Raw genomic sequence first — 12,937 nt, 5'->3', positions numbered from 1 at the left:
TGGTGCTGCAGGGTTTTAATTCTCAGCTCTTTGCAGCAAGTAAAGGCCCCCTGACTTCACAGAGCACCTTCTGCAGTCCATACAGAGGCTGCAGAGCAATTGTTGAGTGCCTCCATCCACATACCAGGGTTCTGGGAAGTGCACCTGCTTGATTTGCAACTGGCCTACAAAGATCCAGGGCCTGAGATGGTCAAAGTTCAGCTTTTGGTGCTCAGGAGGCTCTTGAGACTCAGTGGGCTGTGCATACAGGAACCAGGTATCTCACCCCAGTGCCAGGTGCAAGTGAGAGATGGGCAAATAAAGTCCCAAGCTTGTGTTTTACAAGGCAACAGCTGGCAGCGACACCACCTCACTCGCAATGCAGAGGTCTACAAAGTCTCTCTGAGCACTGAAGGCCTCCTTCAGCTCATCACACCAGGTGTCCAGCACCTCCTTCAGCTCCATGCAGAGGCTCTCCGGGATACTGAAGGAGTAGATCTGCACTTTGAGACTGTCGTTTATCCTGGGACAGGAAGCCTGGACTGTGAAGACCCTCAGCGGTGTCATTGCCAGGCAGTTCTCCCCCTCCTGCACGCAGAAGGTGTATGCCGCCGGGTAGCCCAGCAGCACCCCGACGATGGTGCAGAGGTTCCAGCCCGCGGGGACAACCTCGCTGGAGGACACAGCGCCAGCGCTGGAAGCCTCTGCAGCCCCCAGGTGGGCGAGGAGGGCAGCGAGGTGTCCCTTGATGGCCTCCGCCTCCGCTGGCCCGCAGAGACCAGGGCGATGCCGGCCCGCAGAGACATCCATGAAGGGAGCAGGGTGGGCCCGCAGGACAGCCGCCAGCCTCCGCCGGGCGAGCCCCGGGTGCAGCAGCAGGGCCGAGCCCTCCACACCCAGCAAATGGAGGCGGCTCGGGGCCAGCCCTGCCTCCCTTAACCGAGACAGGTACCGCCGCAGCTCGGCGATGCCCGCCGCGCCGCAGTCGTACAGCAAGGCCGGCTTCAGCCCCGCCGCCACCGCCAGCACCTCGCCGGCCAGCTGCAGGGCTCGGGCCGCCGGCAACCATCGCCGCCGCCGCCGCCGCCCGGCCCCGGCCGCCAGCTCTTCCCGTGCCGCCGCCACCAGCCGCGGCGCCAACAGGGCGCTGCCTGCCGGGGCCTCCGCCGGGCCCATGGAGGCCACCGCCGCGCCCAGCGCTTCCGGGTCAGCCGCGGCGCTGGCGTGGGCGGGGCCCGGGGCGGAGCCTAGAGCCGCCCGGGAAAGGCGGCTGCGCCACGCCCCGCTCTGCGCCCGTGCCTGGGCTCGCCCGGGGAGGTGGCTCCGCCCAGCTGGGGCTGAGCGGTGCTCCCGAGCAGGGCTGGGCCCGGGCAGGGCGTCGTCCCAGCGGCCTCATGGTGAAGGAGGAAGCAGTTCAGGAGCAGATCTCTGCCATCATCCTCCGCCAGAACTTGGCAGAGCACAGGGCTCAGGCATCGCCCGCAATGAAGGTGCTCTCAGCTTCAGCTGGCAGCACAGAGCGTGCAGAACTGGCTTCTTATTATTATTTTTCTTTAAATAAATATATACATAACTGTAAAAAAAGGCAAGCTGGACACAGTGTCAGCCTTCCAGCTTGCAGCTACAGAGCTGTTAAAAGGAAAAACAGACAAGGTGATACTCTCCAGGCAGTTTTAATAGAGCACAGATTGGGATTCTCTTCCCCCTCCCCCTCTAATGATCAAGTATTTATATACAATACATCAGTAGTGGATCAAACAAAAATATTACAGAATTGCAAATCTGATTTATACATAGTGGTTGCACAAGCAGACTGCTGAGCCCAGGGAAGGAGCTACAGCTGTGAGCCCCTCAGTTTTGAACACTTCCAACACTAAAGCACCATAGACTGCTGAAATAGAGTCAGAGGACCAGGTTTACAGATTTTACTCTGATTTAAAGCAAGGCACTCATGAGGAAATACTTTGCTGTATGTACAATGTGAGAGACCAGAGGGCAAAGCAAAGCATCTGTCACTGAGCTGGCAGGGGCTGTGCCATGTGCATGGGGGGTGCTGGCATCGGCCAGCCCTCCTGGTGGTTCTGCAGCAGCCGGTACAGCTGCTTCAGGTGAGCCACGATGTTGTCCTTGATGTCGGGCGTAGAGATCTGGAGGCGCACGCTGCCGCTGTCGAAGGAGCGTGTGAAGTCACCAGAGAACATCTCATAGATCATCCGAGCCACGACCGGAATGACCTGCTCAAGAGAAGTCAGTTGGTCACACAGCGTATTCAGACTCACAGACTGCACTGAGTTGGAAGGGACCCTCAAAGGTCATCTCCTCCCACACCCCTGCAGTCAGCAGGGACACCTTCAATTAGATCAAATTGCCCAGGACCACATCAAGTCTGATCTGATGTCACCAGGGATGGGGCCTCAACCACATCCCTGGGTAGCCTGTTCCAGTATTTTACCACTCTCATTGTAAAGAGCTTCCTCCTAATGTCCAACCTAAACCTACCCTGCTCCAGTTTCAGACCATTGTCCCTCATCCTATCACTACAAGCCCTTCTGAACAGTTCCTCCTGTTATTCTGCAAGAATACCCTGCCCTGGTCTCCACAACAGCCTAAAGTGCACTCTCAGACTGATGCTATGTCACACACACAGCACTTCTATTTGCCATGACAAAACCCAGCAGCCTGCTGGGGTTTCCCCACTGTCAGTGACCACAACAGGGGAGAACAGGTCTCTGGTATCCATGGGCATCCATGCAGAGGCAACACAATGGCCCCCAAAAGCCTGGTACCTGTTACTTCAGACCCTCAGCTCCTACCTGAACCACAATCAGCTTCCTCTCCCTGGGTTTTCCATCAGGCCATTCTTCTCCAAAACAGAAGTAGATCTCATATGGTGGCTGTTTCTCAATTTGTCCTTTCTGATGGGCAATCAGCTCTAGGGAGAAAAGCAGAATGCTGCAGGGTTGTTCTTTCAATTAGATAAACTCACCACATCCCACCTCACTGCACCACCCTCGGTCTTACCTACAGGCTGTCCTTTGCCAGAGCTACTTCTTATATGATTGCAGCTTATTTCTTGCACTCAGAGGCAGCAAGGCCCTCCCATGTTTTTCAGAGTATGAAATGAGTTCATGTTCACTTTCCTCTGATGTGTACCTGCTCCACAGCCCACTGAAACTGGGAAGCAGCAGTCCCTACCCACACCCCCATGTTCACCCATGCTGAGCCCCACTCAGATCCCCCTTTCCAGTAGTGCCCCCAGGTACCCAGACCAGCATCCAAAGCCCCTTTTCCAGCAGGGGAAGTTACCTACCACTTAGGAATGTTTCCAGACAGAAGAGTTTGACTTTCTTTTGCCTCTCAATCAAATTTGGTGTAGTGGAGGAAGGTGCACAGGGACCAGACCAGTACACCTTGCACTGGCAGAGCCGGACAGCGTAGATGGCGTGGCCACTGACCTCCAGGATCAGTCCCCTGTCCATAACATCCAGCAGCCGACTTGTGAAGATCTTCTGCCTTTCGTTGGTGATTTGCTCTGTGCCTGGAAATTTTACTTGCTCCAAACTGATGGGCCCAAAGAGCTCCTCCTGGTCTGGCATGGGACCCAGCTCTCCGTAGAAAAGTCTGCATCCCTGCGGGTTGCTGACGGTCGTCGTTGGTCCTGTCTCCTTCCCTCGATACTCAAACTTGATTTCTAGGTCTGTCACTGAGAGAGAAACTGTCAGCATGGCTTTCCCTGAACCTTCACCAGCACTAGAGACACCACCACACAGTCCACACCACAGTCACAGGGAAGTTTCAACCACACACAGCTCCCCATGCTAACATGCAAACAGCCACAGGGGGGAAAAGAAAAGGTCAAACCACTTCTGTTTTTAAAGTGCAACGACAGAAGCATTACAAATCCGTGCACATACTTGGCAGAGAGCTGATCCAGAGCTCAGGGCTGCTGAAGAAGTCATGCTGCAGGGCAGTTGGGGGCATTTCCATATCTAGAGGTTCATTCTTTGGCCAAACAGTTTCAGGGCTGCAGTTTTCTGCGCTGGCAGGAGCCATCGAAGAATCTACCAGAAAAGGGAAAGAGCTCTTTCATAAACCAAGGTTTTCTTTCAAGCACACACCAGTTGACCAGCCAATATCATCACTGTGCCACCAACCATTGATATTAAGAAATGGAAATGTCTCTTGAATGGGGACATGCTGGGATTGATTCAGTTCCTCCTCCTCTTCATCATCAAGATCATTATCCTTTTCATCCCATGGAGCTGAGCCAGTGGAACCTGCAGACGAGCACATTCTTGAGGGTAGTCAATGTGTGTGAAACACTTCTTGACAAAATGAAGTGATTTTCATACTGCCTCTGCACTCCATGGAAAATTTATTTGTGTGTTTTCCAAATCTAAGTTTAAAAGGCAAAACCTGGCCCGTTCAATCTGCCATGTTCAGTTGAATGTATTGTTATACTCCTGGGGAGATTCTGATTAGACTCCAGACTTTTTCCCCTCCAGGAGAACAGTCAGACACTGGAGTAATCTCCCAGGGGAAGCAGTGGCCTTCCCTGCACTGGGCAGTTTAAAGACTGAGCTTGCCAGGGTGCTGGGCCAGCTCATTCATTTCAACTCCACCATCACCTAGAAAGGTTGGACCAGGTGACCCTTGGAGTCCTTTCCAACCTGCCACTCTAGGATTCTACAAAGCTAAGGATACAGATAAGCTATCCCAAACATTGGGCTATGCAGAAACCAAGCAGGTGTGCACAGCTTGCCTCATGTCCTGCAGGTACAGGATGGTTCAAAGTCCTCTTTAAGCACAGCTGGGCTTGGAGAGGGCAGCTGCTCTCTGCTACACACAGGCAGCTTGAGAGTTAACACCAGAGAGGGAAAGGAACCGGCGTTGGACAAACGCCTGCTCAGTCACCAGCCCTGCGTGAGCAAGGCCCTCACCTGGATTAATGATTGATCCCTGGGACTGGGGGATATCACAGACTTCATAGATTTTGATAGGATTCATGGGCACCTCCTTGGTGCCATCGTACATCAGGTTGAATTCTCGGCTTTTGTTCAGAGCACACCGGAGCTGCGCTTTCCACTTTGCAGGGTCTGGCTCATCCACTCCTTCCTGGTATTTTCCCGTCTCCACAGCCCATGCCTGGGGACAAAGTACACTCTGTTCAGTCCAGCCCTTTCAATAGAGCAGCTTTTATCAGAAATCCAACTTCCAAACAAATTGACTGTAAAATGGAACAAAATCTGCCTTGCAGGAGACTTCACTACAGCTCTGCTGATAACACCAAGAGACATTCCTGCTTTGATGGCTTCCCCCCCCCCCTCCCCCCCATTAAAAGAAAGGGGAGGAAACAAACAATCTGAACTTCCACAAGCTATCAGCAATTTTGAACATCCACCTTTGCACGAGTTAAGGAAGGACAAATTGTACAGGATTGTGCACTGAGTTTTTCTAGGTTCAACAGCAGAAGTCATTTTTGACAGCAAGCCATCCCCTGCCGGGAGAAGCAGGCTGGCTTCAAATGGAGTGGAAGGGCAGCCACAGACACCTAAGTGGCCCCTCCCCTTCTCCCTCCCAAAGCAGACTATCAGTCCAAGATCCCTCCGAGGCAGAGGACAGAAATTCCTCAAAAGGAGTGTGGGAGTTATAATGAATCCCTTGGGATAAGAGTATTAGGGACAGCGATGATGAGTGCTGGAAGTTTGTGGTGGACCTCTTAAGATTTACGTAACAGTATTTAATGGTTTGCTGCCAAGAGCAAGCAGCTGCCACATCCTAAACCCAGCAGATGACACAAACAGCAGTAATCCTCCAGAGTCCACACAATCACCTGGCCTTTGGTGGTGGTGGTGGCAAAGGGTTAAATAACTCAACACCGTTTCAGGCAGTGCCAAGCTTGACATCCAGGTGCACAACATTGCATTGCTACGAAAGGAATAGGATGAAACGTGCCTGGAAACAGCTCCTGAGATTCCTGCCCAGCTCCTGGGCCAACAATCCATGCCTTTGTCTGTGTTTAAGAGCCATGCTCTATCCCAGCTGTCCCCTGCCTCACCTTGAAGATGGTGTTCTCCTCCTCGTGCTGCGGGCTGTGCCGCGTTGCGTGCTTCCAGGGGATCTGGAACCGCTTGGCCTCTCGGTTCAGCCAGATGAGGCCAGGGTACATCCCACTGTCCACCTGGGCCACCAGCCATGGCTTCAGGCGCACCCTGCGTGGGTGCAGCGCCATCCTCTGCAACAGACAACAGCACCCCAACGGCCAAAGGTTAGTTGAGACTCATGTGCTTTACAAAAATGAAGTTCATTTCACCAAAAAAGGGCTTTGTGTAGTGGCAGAGTGAGGAGTAACAGCTTCAGGCTGGAAGAAGCTGGGCTGAGAGTAGACATTATGACAATATTCTTCCCCCTGAGGGTGGTGAGGCACTGGAACAGGTTGCCCAGAGAAGTTGTGGAAGCTTCAAACCTGGCAGTGTTCAAAGCTAGGCTGGATGGGGCCATGAGCAACCTGCTCTAGTGGAAGGTGTCCCTGCCCATGGCAGGGGGCTTGGAACTGGATGGTCTCCAAGGTCCCTTCCAAGCCAAACCATTCCATGATTCTGTGCTATGCTCCTGCTACTGTTTGTTGTGTCACTGCATATTGAAACCACCAATTCAGATCCAGCCGGAGGCCTCCTCTGCCAGGAGCAGTTACAAAGCCATCACTAAGCAGGGACCATAACTGTCACAGGAACAGCAAGTCACTGTGAAACATTCCGGTAAGCAGAGCTGGTTATTTGTGTTGGGAGAGCATATGGAGGGCGAGCCCAAATCAGCCTGGGCTGTAAAGGCTGCACAGGAGATAAAGCCCCAAACAAGCCACAGCAAGAACAGGCAGCAACATTTCAAAAGCCTCCACACGCCTGGAAGGGGACTCGGATCCAGTTCTCACACTTGGCCTCGCTCACAGCGGGGTTTACCTCAGCTATAGGTAGAGGTAAAAGCATCAGCCTGAAGCAGAGGGGGGCAATTTTATCAGATAAAGACCTCTGAAAGCCATTTAATGACCTTTTCCTGAGTGCTTTGCAGGATAATCATTCACAAACACGACTGACCTGTAATAACCAGGATGTTTATCCAGAGGGATGTGAAGTGCAGCTCTGCCTGCACTCCTGCTGCTTAAGGGTTTGGGGGTTTTTAAACCAATGCTGCAGTTAACTGTTGTTAATTGAAGTAACCCTGTGTTGCTACTCCATTTGCAGCCAACCAACAAGATTTTTCTTGTGTTGAAGCCAGCCAGACAGAAATTAACAGCTGTCCTCTGCTAGAAGAGGCAGCATTTGGTATCTTGAGGTTCTGAGAGGCCTTCTGTGCTACACATGAGCTTTAGAAACTGCATCTCCCATATCCATTTGTACCTCTAGAAACACACCTGAGAAATTACAAAGGGACTCATAGAAGGGTTGGGGTTGGAAGGGACCTTAAATTATCAGCTGTGTCCCACGGGCAGGGATGCCTTCCACTAGCCCAGGCTGCTCAAGGCCTCATCCAGCCTGGCCCTGAACACCTCCAGGGAGGGAACATCCACAACCTCCCTGGGCAACCTGTTCCAGTGTCTCCCCACCCACCCTCACTGGAAAGAATTTCTTCCTTATCTCCAGTCTAAATCTCCCTTCCATTAATAAAGCAGTGATAGGATAAGTAAAACCTTTGCCATAAGCCCCGAACACTGCTGCAGGAGTTGCAAAATGAGTCTAAGTAGCAGAGATATTGAACATTAAAAAAAAAATTAATAATAATAGGATAATCCTACCCAAGGAGGAGCCTAGGAACAGGTTTTATTCCTTTCCAGTACCCACAGATCCCACTCGGATGCGAGCGTTCACGCGAAATTAAATCTGAGCACCGCTTATTTTATCTGCTAAGGCAAGAAAAGGTTCGGATTGAATTGCAAATCACCTTTAAGCGATAGCTTGAAAAGGTGCTTTGTCAAAGAGCTGGGCATCTCGGCAGCCTGCTTCCCAGGAGCTGGGAGGGATCAGAAAGCAATCATCAACATCAGCTTCGTGCTTCCGCAGCTCCGCGCTGGTAGTTCCCCGTATCGAAAACGCTATCAGAATTAAACTCGCAGTAGCACGTTTGCTAAGACACAAAGTCCAGGTTAATCCTGGCCTTAGAGTTGAGAGCCAAACCAAGTATTGATTTCTTTCTCACAGGGGGAAAGAAAAACCCAAAGTCGCTTTTCATTGTGACAGAAACCCCGTAATTAAAGCTCGTTCCACCACCTCTTTCACACTTACTTTACGAGCAGTGCCCTCTGCTCCTAATGCTTTGCACACACACACACACTGTTTGCAAGACCAGGAGTAAAATCAGCCCCGCACAGCAGGGAGCAAGATTCATGCTCCTCTCAAAGGAAATAAAACCGGTCACATGGAAGGCTCGCTGGCGCGGCTGGCTTAGGATTGAATTGTCCCCTGGATCCCAGGCAGCGGCTGCCAATGCGCCACGGCACAATGCTTTATGACCTTTTATCACCAACCACTTGTTGACATAATAACCGAGAGCAAATCAACTTGAATCCCATTGCTGGGCTCAGACGGTGAGTCAGCCTCTTACAACCTTCAACTTCCATCCAGCCGAGCCCAGGAGCTGCTCCCATTCTGGAGCTGCACAGGTGGGCTCCGGGAGCATCTTTGCACTACGGATTTGCCAAGGCTCAAGACTCCTTGGTGCACATACCCAGGAATCCTCCAGTTTGCAGCATTCCCACTCAAACTGGATGGCACATGGGGGTAATTAACACATCCACAGATTGCATCGGGGGTTGAAATGGTCCCTCAAAGGTCATCTTGTCCAAACCACCTGCAGTCAGCAAGGGCACCTCCAAATAGCTCACACTGCCCAGGGCCACATCAAGTCTGATCTTGTATATCTTCAGGGACATCCCTGGGCAACCTATTGCAGCATTTTACCACGCTCATTGTAAAGCACTTCCTCCTTATGTCCAGCCTAAATCTCCCCTGCATCTCTGAACACCGATGCCATTATTCCCTGCACCCCAGTTTATCACCCAAGATGTTTTTCCTTGGAGGGGACACATTCACCCCAACCAGAACAACTCAAGGAACCTTTGGAACGAGCAGACATCCTTCAGCCACTTCCCCAAGACGAGTGACCAAGCCAAGGACAGCCCTGGCGAGCCTCGGTGACTCTGGGGGCTCTGGCGCAGTGCCAGCCAACGTAGCAGCAGGCAGGGCACCGGGAGAACGTGGTCTGAAGGTATCCCGGCCTCGCTGCACTGATGCTTTCGCTCTCCACACGCACACCCAACCCAAGTGCACACAGTGCTTCTGCTCCAGCCCACCAGGAGCCTCTAAAGAAGGAAGGGGTCTTCTCCGGGTCCATCCCGGCCACACCAGGCATGCCATGCCTTGCTCATTACCATTACCAACCATAGGTTGGACTTTATGATCTTTGAGGTCTTTTCCAACCTTATCGATTCTATGATTCTATTATTTTTTAATGCCATTAGCCTCTATTTTGTGGGTTTATGTTTACTTTTTTTTCGAAGACAAGCAGCTCACCCCTTCACATTGGCATTCCCCCGGAGAAACAAGCTGAACTTCCATCCAAGTTGCCCAACTGTTAATCCCCTCCCTGCACCAGGAAACTGGAGCTCCCACGTTTCAGAGACCAGGACATCACTTTGGGCATCACTTTCAGGCTGCCTCCCCCCGCACCTCAAGCACAGGTAACTCCTACAGTTCACAGCTCCCGCCCCAATCTGCTAACCTCTGCCGTGCCCATGGAGTTGGAAGGGGCAGGAGACGTTTCAAATCATTGGGGTTTTGTTGGGGGGTAACAGCTGCGGTCTGCAAAGAGATGTCGGTGAACGGGGCGGGGGGGGGAGGGGGGGGGGGGGCAAAAATCACCTTTGTCCTAACTCCAGGCCTCGGCTGACTTCAACTTGAAAGACGTCGCCCGGGGCTAACGCAGCTCCGGCCCGGGAGAGGGTGGGAAAGGGCCGAGAGGAGAGTTTGCAGCGGGCGTTACCCTCCTGCTTTCCTTCGGCACCGGGAGATAGCCACACACAGCGCACCCGCAACCCCCACCCCCGCCGCCTCCAGCCGGCACCGAGCCGCGACCCTTCCCCCTGCCCCCGCGTGTTTTCCGCCTCCAACCCGAGATCGGGGCTCCGCGGGGGGATCCCGGCGGGGGGATCCCGGCGGGGGGATCCCGGCGGGGGGGGGGGGGGGGGGGGGGCGGGTCGGGTCAAGCCGCCCCAGTCCCACAGGCTCCCCGCGATTCCCCCCGTCCCGTCCCCACGGTACTCACCCCTTGGTAGGGCAAGGATCGGTTCCGCGCCCGCGGGGGGTGTGCGGCCGCCCCGCGGGGCCCAGCGGCGGGGCCGCGCCGGCAGCGGGCGAGGGGAGCGCGGCCACGGCGGACACTTCACCGCCCGCCCCGACCCGGGCCCGCCCTCACCTGCCCCAGGTGCGTCGGGCGCAGCCGCACCGCCCGCCCCGCCCCGGGCCCGCGGGGGAGGCCCCGCTCCGAGCCCGGTTCCGAGCCCGGTCCCCCCCCCGCACCCCCCGGCCGGGAAGAATCAGAGCCAGCGGAGCGCCGTCGGCCCTGCCGCTTCAGCCCCCCTCTTTTCTTTTGTAATGGAATATTGAGGAAAGAAAACAAAACTCCCGAGCTTGCCGCGGTGAAAAGCCTAGTGTGGAACAAAGACAAAACTTCTGCGCTCAACCCAAAGCCACAGACAGGCAGTTGGCTCCGAACGGCATTAAAATGCCTCTCCCCTGTAGCCCCTTCCCGCTCGCACCCACCTGGGGCTGTTGGGGGGCTCCGCACCATCTGCCCCCGACCCATCCGCAGCCTCCCCCGGCCTCGCTTTTCATCCCCGCTGCCGGAGGTGGGGAGCCGTGACTCAGGGATGAGTCTGGGTTTCAGATCGTACAAAGCTTCACCGCTCGGTTTCAGTGAACCAGAAACAAGTGTGGGAATTTCCCTTTTCCTTCTCGTCCTGAGCAGCGCAGCCGGTGCTGAATCCGGATTCACGGATTTACACCGAATGCTCGCTCCTGGGCCGTGAGACCTGCACCCGAGCGAGCTGCAGTCAAGAATCCTTGCCTTCTGAAACTTCAAACTGGAGTCTTGAAGGGGTCCTTTATATAGCCGAATTTTCTGGCGACTTTGGGAGCTATGCAAAGTATGGAAAAAACTTCACACAGGGAGAATTCTGCTTTTGGCTTCTAAAGTTTCCCTTGCAAGGTGCTCCACTCGTGCCCCTCAGAGGTGTGACTTTTAGCAGGAGTTTATCAGCACATAATTAAGTCTTGCAGGCAATGAAAGGCTCGTAGGTGACACTCAGAGGTCGGTGTTTTCTTTGCGGGGCTGCACTGCGAGGGTGGGGTTGGTTAGTTGCTCCTGAGCGGTTTCAATACACAAAAGAAAGGGCAGCAGCTCCTGCTCTAACACCCTAAGCTGTATAAAAATATGCAACCAAATGGGCAGTTTGGCCAGCGACTGGGAAGAGACACGCACAGAGGTGCTGAGCTGGACTCCCAGCCAAGGTATGAGGGATCTTTGATCTCTCCTCCAATAGGTCAGCACAAAACCTGCCATTCATCCTCCCTGCGTTCCTTGCATCCCTGTGTTCATCCTCCCTGGCAATGGGTACGTTTCAGGATGCTTCAGGTTTGTGGTCAGGAGCTCAGGGAGCTTTGGAAGCAGCTACCCACAGCAATGCTGCAGACTCACCCACACCTCAGTGACAGAGGGATGGGAGCAGCCCTGGGCACAGCTTTGCTCTTTTTAGACCCACTGTAAGGACACTTCAGGCTGCTCGATCATGGAATTGTGTTGGCTGGAAAAGCCTCTAAGATCACCAAGTCCAGCCTTCAGCCCATCACCACCATGGCCACTGAACCACGTCCCCAAGTGCCTTGGCCACAGGTTTCTTGAACCCCTCCAGGGACAGAGATTCCACCACCTCCCTGGGCAGCCTGTTCCAATGCCTGACCACCCTTGCTGTCATGAATTTTTCCCTAATACCCAACCTAAGCCTCCTCTGGCACAATCCATGAGAGAGGTCTTGAGGCAGGTCAGGGCTGGGGTGTTTAACATCACAGAGCAATGCAGCACAGCGACCAAGGGAAGCTCACCCCAGTGTGGGCGAAGGGTCTGGTCCTGCCTCCAGTTTCACTAGAGCTGATCCTCTCACGCTGGGCAGCTGTGCCTGCCTGCACCCAGCCTCTGCTGAGTGGTGAGAAAGATGCCAAAGAAATGACTCTTCACAGCTCTTCTGCAGGCTTTGGTGGCTTTTTTTTTTCCCTCCCCTTGAGTTTCTCCCAGCCTCTGCTGGAGCATGTGGCAGCATGTTGGGCGAGTGAAGCGACGGGAAGTTGGCTGTCTTGTTCCGTGCTCCTGGCTGGGAAACTCTGCAGCTTTGGAGCCGTGCAGGTGCTAATCCAGGGATGGTTCATTAGGTAGGACATGTAATCAGGTGTTTCCCATTTGCAACTAATCACCCAAAGTGTTCACTCTGACATAATCTATAAAGCATCGATCCTGACCCTTCAGGCAGCCAAAAACCACCAACCTCTTTATTGCAGCATTATCTTGAAACCCTTGGCTTTATTTTTAGCTCTCTCTGTTTGTATTCACTCCACCTGCATCTTTGTATTTCCACATCAAATGAAGAAATCCTTTGGCTGAGAAACTGAACCTCGCCAAGTGACACTGTGCAGCTCTTTCAGTGCAGTCTGCAGAGCAGAGCAGGCACTTTGGACAGTGAGAGGATGAGCAGAGGAATTTTCCTACCAGGAGCTATAGGATTTACTTTATTTCAGTGCCAAATTAGCAGCAGCCCTTTTGTCAGCACCAGGATGTGTCATAATAAAGCAGCTAGGCTTTGTAACCCAGGTCTCTTCAATTCCTTTGTTTCTAGCTGGAGAAGATTGTAGTCATA

The 12,937-nt window shown here is 53.6% G+C and overlaps 2 protein-coding genes across 4 annotated transcripts; both read right to left on the bottom strand.

Annotated features, from left to right (window-relative positions):
* Positions 1 to 1,155, bottom strand: CUNH1orf74 (chromosome unknown C1orf74 homolog). The gene has a single exon (XM_068159589.1). The coding sequence runs from the start codon at positions 1,153 to 1,155 to the stop codon at positions 319 to 321; it is 837 nt and encodes a 278-aa protein (XP_068015690.1). The 3' UTR covers positions 1 to 318.
* Positions 1,156 to 1,636: 481 nt separating this feature from the next.
* On the bottom strand, positions 1,637 to 12,152 carry IRF6 (interferon regulatory factor 6). Of its 3 annotated transcripts, none has more exons than XM_068159585.1 (8): positions 12,132 to 12,152; positions 6,038 to 6,214; positions 4,920 to 5,124; positions 4,134 to 4,256; positions 3,894 to 4,040; positions 3,290 to 3,682; positions 2,793 to 2,911; positions 1,637 to 2,213 (listed from the first exon to the last, which is right to left on the bottom strand). In XM_068159585.1, the coding sequence occupies exons 2-8, from the start codon at positions 6,209 to 6,211 to the stop codon at positions 1,992 to 1,994; spliced, it is 1,383 nt and encodes a 460-aa protein (XP_068015686.1). In that variant the 5' UTR covers positions 6,212 to 6,214; positions 12,132 to 12,152; the 3' UTR covers positions 1,637 to 1,991. The 3 variants fall into 3 exon arrangements, with proteins under 3 accessions (XP_068015686.1, XP_068015684.1, XP_068015685.1); XM_068159583.1 differs by lacking the exon at positions 12,132 to 12,152 and adding an exon at positions 10,794 to 10,931; XM_068159584.1 differs by lacking the exon at positions 12,132 to 12,152 and adding an exon at positions 10,297 to 10,430.
* Positions 12,153 to 12,937: the final 785 nt, after the last annotated feature.

This window comes from Melanerpes formicivorus, unplaced genomic scaffold, assembly GCF_026170545.1.
Source record: "Melanerpes formicivorus ecotype bairdi unplaced genomic scaffold, bMelFor1.0.p_v2 SCAF_46, whole genome shotgun sequence".
Taxonomy (NCBI): Eukaryota; Metazoa; Chordata; class Aves; order Piciformes; family Picidae; genus Melanerpes; species Melanerpes formicivorus.
The sequence above is the reverse complement of the archived record's forward strand: the minus strand, read 5'-3'. Positions and strand labels throughout refer to the sequence as shown.